This window comes from Aulonocara sp. 'chitande type north' Nkhata Bay, linkage group LG3 (genome assembly GCF_057382095.1).
Source record: "Aulonocara sp. 'chitande type north' Nkhata Bay isolate Kocher_YH1m ecotype deep benthic linkage group LG3, A_spYH_male_GT1.1, whole genome shotgun sequence".
Taxonomy (NCBI): Eukaryota; Metazoa; Chordata; class Actinopteri; order Cichliformes; family Cichlidae; genus Aulonocara; species Aulonocara sp. 'chitande type north' Nkhata Bay.
Window position 1 is genome coordinate 28055972 of NC_141346.1, and position 6367 is coordinate 28062338.

General features: G+C 37.4%; 1 protein-coding gene across 1 annotated transcript; it reads left to right on the top strand.

Annotated features, from left to right (window-relative positions):
* Positions 1 to 2274: 2274 nt before the first annotated feature.
* On the top strand, positions 2275 to 5698 carry LOC147334987 (uncharacterized). The gene is made up of 4 exons (XM_086287428.1): positions 2275 to 2396; positions 2526 to 3632; positions 4563 to 4828; positions 5214 to 5698. Exons 2-4 carry the CDS (start codon positions 3296 to 3298, stop codon positions 5295 to 5297), a joined length of 687 nt encoding a protein of 228 aa, XP_086143554.1. The 5' UTR covers positions 2275 to 2396; positions 2526 to 3295; the 3' UTR covers positions 5298 to 5698.
* Positions 5699 to 6367: the final 669 nt, after the last annotated feature.

Here is a 6367-nt window from a genome sequence, read left to right on the forward strand (position 1 = left end):
TCTTTTATTGCTGCCATATAATCTGAATCATTATACCTGCATTAATAACATTCTTTACAGCATTATTTCATGTAATAATATTTCTGACAGTATTGATACTGCATTACAGTTATTTATTGAAGATGTCCATTTGAGGATCCTTCCATTATGTTAACTTTTATTACAAGTACGGTTAGAAGTATTTTATACACATTGCATGTCTGCGCTTAGTTTGAGTTGATGTTTGGTTCATTAAGGGTCTTAAGCTTCACTGGCGTGACTATCCAGGTGATACATGCTGAGGGAAACTAGAACATAGAAGGATAACTGCAATGCATGCTTACAGTACATATAATACATATAATCTAGGAATGTGTCCGGCCTGAGGCCTTAACTCATTTGTCTTACTCAGGTGTCTTACTATATTTTATTCTACTTGGTAACAGACAGGGCAGCACGGTGGCACGGTGGTTAGCACTGTTGCCGCACAGCAAGAAGGTCCTGAGTTCAATTCCACCATCAGGCCAGGGTCTTTCTGTGTGGAGTTTGCATGTTCTCCCCGTGTTTGTGTGGGTTCTCTCCGGGTACTCCGGCTTCCTCCCACCGTCCAAAGACATGCAGCTTGTGGGGATAGGTTAATTGATTAATCCAAATTGTCACTAGGTGTGAATGTGCGAGTGAATGCGAGTGTCTGTCCCTATGTGTTAGCCCTGCGACAGACTGGCGACCTGTCCAGGGTGTACCCCGCCTTTCGCCCTATGACAGCTGGGATAGGCTCCAGCGCCCCCCCGCGACCCTGAAAAGGATAAGCGGAAGCGAATGGATGGATGGATGGATGGATGGATGGTAACAGACGATCAGAGTCAATAATTAGCCTCAGAGACCCTGAGGGCTTGAAGTTTATTACCTTGTATGGAAGGTGTTATAGAAAAGAGAAGTTCTATGTCTGCTTATAGCTATTAAAGATGTACGATTAACTGTGACTAATGTCTGGAACCTATTTTAATCTGTCATTGACGCCATGGGGGGGCGTGTACCCCACTGCTTTATAAGTATCCACAACATGTATTTTGGTCAGAAGACATATGTTGATGTTTTCTCCGGGCTGTTAATAAACTCATCGTTTGATTGCACTTTTCTGGGGCCTCCGTGGTTTGTGACACTGCTTTACATTGATTGATTTCGCGACACATGTGCAATGGCATGACATGTAATTCATATGTATCCATTTTCTTTAAGTGTTGTTTTGATGTTACAAAGAGTAAACTTGTCACATACAGCAGTCTAATAGCTGAGTGGATATTTTGGGTAGTTTAGTTGTGCATAAAAGTGCAGTATCTTTGTGGTAGCATAAAATGTTCTTTAAATAAACTGACTTCCTCAAAATGATATGCTTATCTCACAGATCACTTGCAGAGAACTACTGTCCAATGACTCAGTAAAGCTGAAACCACACTTAATAAAGCTACTTGATTTTAGTGTTTCAAAGATTTTGAATGTCACTCCTGTCGATACAAATGGCTGCTTGGACACTTTCAGCTGCCATGATATGAGTTCAGCTTGTGTCCCATTATTTGGACAGAGACCTGCTGTTTCTTCACTCTCTCTGGATTTTTCAGAAATTAAAGGTTATGGGGGAAGTTGTACTTTGGGTCATTCTGACAGTCAGACAGAGAACAGCTGTGTCAAAGTCAATTGTGAAGCACCTCCTTAACTCCATATTCAACAAGACGCATTATTCAAAATTCAGAAACTCCTTTAGTTACAAAGTAAACAAGTTCCTCAGATTGAACAAGGATTAGGAAGTTGTTTTATGGCCCCTGCATATTCCTAATCTAACTGTGATATTGCACTGATATTTGTAACCTCGGATTGATTAGGACTCAGTACGAATAACTTCAGTTACAAATAAACAAACAAAAACCCCCAAAATGAAACGAGGAGTTTTATAAGTTATAGTGAAACTCTGGAAAGCTCTCAAATAAAATTAATTTACCAGAAGCATGAAAGATTTTTTTATCTGCTTTCTGTTCCCCTTTCATCATAAAGCTGCATCAGCAGTATTTTAAGGTCACAAAGTCAAATTTAATCTGAAATTTGTTCATTCACAATCACAGCATCAAAGATGTTTCATGATGAACAAACTGCGTACAGGTAGATTAATGATGTTGATGTTTGTACACATGTACACTGTATCATCGCATCACTATCCTCATTAGCATGTTTTGTGTGTAACTGAACAAATATAAGGAAGTGAAAAAAAGGGAACATGCGACTAAACAGTTGTCTTATAATCTGACAGACACAGACGGAGTGAAGTGTCAGACGCTGTTCTTCTGAAGTTTAACAACTTTTCTGCATCAGGATCAAAACCAAAATGAAAATCCTCCATTTTCTCTTCTTTGTTTTCTTGTCAGGTGAGGACTGATTACCTCATTGTCTCTTTCGTGCTGCTCTTTATTCATTTTTATTTTTTATGGGAACTTTATAAAATGCACATATTCGCATTTGATATTCATCTTACTATTATTATTCTTATCTGACAGATCCAGCTGTGCTCGTCAAGGCAAGGCTCAACATCTATTCTGCAGCTGAAGGAGGAAATGCTACACTTAACTGCCACTTAACTTCTGTAAGGAAAAATGTGAGCGAGCAGAAAATATCCTCATTAAAACAAATGGAAGCACAGCTCAGAGTGGGAGATACAGCATTAATTATAAAGATGGATCTTCAGGAAAAGGAATTGTGTCTGTGGCCTTCACACACATGATCAAGTCTGACGCAGGAATGTACAGGTGTGGTTTGGGAAAATCTTCTGCTCCGGATTCATACTCAGACTTTGTGGTCAGAGTTTCAAATGGTGAGTTTATACTAAAGTATGTGTGTGTTTCTGTCCATGTGTTTTAGCCTAAGTACTTGCACCTACAAGCATCACATTATCAGATGTGTCTTGGTTTTAACAGCAAAACCCTCCCAAGTTAACATCTCTGATCAAGAATAATAGAAGTAAGAAGTTTGCTCTGTTTGCCAAAATTGAACAGTGGCTAAACATTTGATATTATGGGAAAATTTAAATATAGCAGATGAAAGGTCAGCCCTCTGTACTTCCAAATCTTCATTATGTGAATGTAACATTTTGAATGGCTTCTTTAAATATGCTAATATTATTGTAGAGTAGTCACTGATCCTGCCCAGGGTCAGGTGAGTGTTTTCTGAGATTTTCACTGATTTTATATAAAAATCAGAATATCATCAATCATGCTTACATGCTACAGGAAATGCGACACAACAGCTTACAGGAAGTACAGACTAATTCATGTTCTTCTGCTTCACAGATCTGGATAAAACCTCTGGTTTTACTCGCACAGAAACTGAGGGAGAAGCAGTCACATTGGGATGTGCCTATACTGTGTATGGGCAGAGAAAGTTCTTTTGTAAGAATGAGTGTAAGAATGAAGGGGAGATCCTCATTGACACAAGCAATGATAAATCTGTGAGTGGCAGATACAGCATTGAATACACAGCAGGATCTGCGTTTGGACTGCATGCGACCATCACACAGCTGACCAAGTCAGACACAGGAGGGTACAGGTGTGGTTATGGAAACCCTCTGTCTCCAGATTCATACTACAGTACCAGTCTTGTTGTCATTGGTAAGTAGGATGGTAAGAAATATGTGATTTAAAAAAAAAAATAGCATGCTTTGTCATTCAGTAGGATAAAATAACATAAAAACTGAGGACTCCTGTTACTCACTGTCACGGTCGGGGCTGTTGTCTCTTTTCAGTGTCTTTTTTTATTATCTTTTCTTTTGTTATTTTGAATAACACCTTAATTTATTTAAGTTCTAATGAGATGCCTGTATCCTGCAGTAAAACCTGAGCAGAAGATTTGTGACTCATAATTGTATGAATGTATGAACATTTGGCAAAAGTGCAAAACAATCTCTATGTTAAATCTTTTGTTGGAGGTAGTTGTTCTTATAAATTTTCTCTGTTTCTTCAAAAATGTCTGTTCACATACATATAAAAGCATAGCCACTAGCTGAGGCCAAATGTATTAAAGTGTTACAGTCAAGTTGTGTTGGTGATGACATTGTGTTCAAATGACAGACAAAACCTGTGTCTCAAATGTGGCTTGAGAAAATTATGAATCAAACTGAATTTCAAAAAATCAGACCGTTATCAGTTCTAGTGTAAAAGCATGATGGTGTTATATTCTGAACAGAATTTTATTTGTGATAGTCAAGCTACGGTTGATTGCTAATTTTACAGTTAATGTACAAGACACTGCAGAATGTAATATTTTTTTATGGAAAACAATATAATCATGTGCCAAACAACCATGTGTCACACCAACCTCACTTTTTCAGTCTGCACTAAAAGTTTCCAAATTAATGTTTTGAAGAGTCTGAGTATATCAGGTGATGTGGATTGACACTGAGATTGAGTGAGAGGCTGACCATGACTTTCTAATCTGCTTTAAAGATTTCATTATAATGTTAATGATGCATTTTGTATTTGGCAAATGTTTTTATTTTCAAGTATCACTACTCTTTTTTTAAATTTGTGTATTGTTCACAGGTTCAAATCCACATACTTCGACACCACAAGCAACAACTAAAACAACACAAACACCAACAACAACAACAGCACAGAGTCAGAGTTTCACTCCAAAGATTTCTACGTCTTCATCAGATTGTCCTCACTCCTCCTTGGGTCTGGTTGTGTGTGTCTCTCTGATTGGTGTTTTACTGATGGCTGTTTTCATCCTGCTCCTCTACATTTATAGAACAAGGAGGAACACTGCACTGAACATCAGAGAAAATGCAGGCAACAAAAACATGGAGGTGAGTTTCTGTCACTTGTTTACTTTCTGTTTATACAGGTTTCAGTGACCACTGTTTAATCACTGTAATGTTCTTAATGAAGTGTAGTGAAAAATGAATATTTTTTTTAATTAATAACAGACCAATTTACAGAAACATGTTCTCTTTTTGTTCTAGTACTTCTTATTGTTATTGTTATTAGGTTGGTTCTTCTGTATTTGCATGTCTTTTACTTCCCAGACAAGCATCAGTTCACCATATCTAAATATGTGAAATCACATTTAGTCCTGTCAGTATTTTGCTCTGAAGCAAAACTGCTGTACTTCTCATTTTTAATAGCATGAAACTGATAATGCATAATGTTTTTGAAACCTCAGCTTTTATGTCGTTGATGTTTTATTTTCAGTTTTCTGGCACATATGAGAACTGGGGTCCACCCTCCCAACATAAAGGCAGTAAGGACCAGGATCACGTCTACTCTGCTTTGTAAAAAGCACAAGTCTGAAAATGCTAATGTTCTGATGCTTTTTTTTTCCTCTTTGGGCAAGTTTAAGATCTTATATAATTTGTTTCACACACATATAAATATATATGAACTGAGCTTATTTTTTCCAGTTACTTTCTTTCTATGTATTCTTGACTTCTTTCTTTATCCATAAATCTGACTGAATGAAACATTCATGTACCACAGTTAAAAATGATGCAAAGTCTGTAAGTCTACTAAGATTTTTAATTACTGGAGATCAGGAAAAGTCCATTATGTTTTCCATTTTTATTGACCTATTTAGCATTTCACATATATTTAGCATGGTAGCAAAAAAGCTTCAATATGCAATCTTAGCTTTGTAACACTGAGAACATGCTTATTACGCTGCATTATAAACATTTGAAGAAGAGATCAGTAGAAATATGTTTTATTGACAGAAACAGAAAACCAAAAGCTTTTTTCTAACATGCAATAAAATGGTTCACAAGCTGGCCAAAAAAAGGAAGTTGAGCCTGATTAAAGCTTAAGAAACTTTACCTCTCCTCATCCTCACCATCACCCTCAGAGGAGCTTTGTCCTGTTCTTTATTGTGGTGGTGAGGGAGGTTGTCAAACTAAAGAAGAAGGCTTTGGTTGGTCTGAAGCAGCAGACCGATACGGGAGGACCAAAGTGTTGTGGCTTCAGCAGTTGCGGAAAAAAAACTTGGTTGTTGGAGGAGGTTGTGGGTGAGACAATTCACAGTTTGCTTAAAATCCATAACAAAGAAAACCAGAATAAACAAATAAACACTTACTTGTTTAGATGTGCAGTGTATGGGAGCAGGTGCATGATGGTTTCAACAGGCTCAAGTACAGCAGTCACTCAGCATCAGCACATCTATTCTCTGTAAGAGGAACTCAGTTGCACATCAAGGCAGACTCACTCCAAAACCTCTGAATGCTTATCACAAACACTGTAATTACCGCTGAATTATAATATAATATAATATTATATTATATTATAGCTGAATGTGTGTACGCCAGAGGGCGCTGCTTCTTTTGATTAAATCGTCTGTTACAGTTTTTTCTGATTGC

Coding starts and splice junctions, on each gene's coding strand:
- LOC147334987 (XM_086287428.1), top strand. CDS start 3,296: ATGTTCTTCTGCTTCACAGATCTGGATAAAACCTCTGGTTTTACTCGC. Junction 3,633..4,562: donor TACCAGTCTTGTTGTCATTG/GTAAGTAGGATG, acceptor TATTGTTCACAG/GTTCAAATCCACATACTTCG. Junction 4,829..5,213: donor CAGGCAACAAAAACATGGAG/GTGAGTTTCTGT, acceptor TTTTATTTTCAG/TTTTCTGGCACATATGAGAA.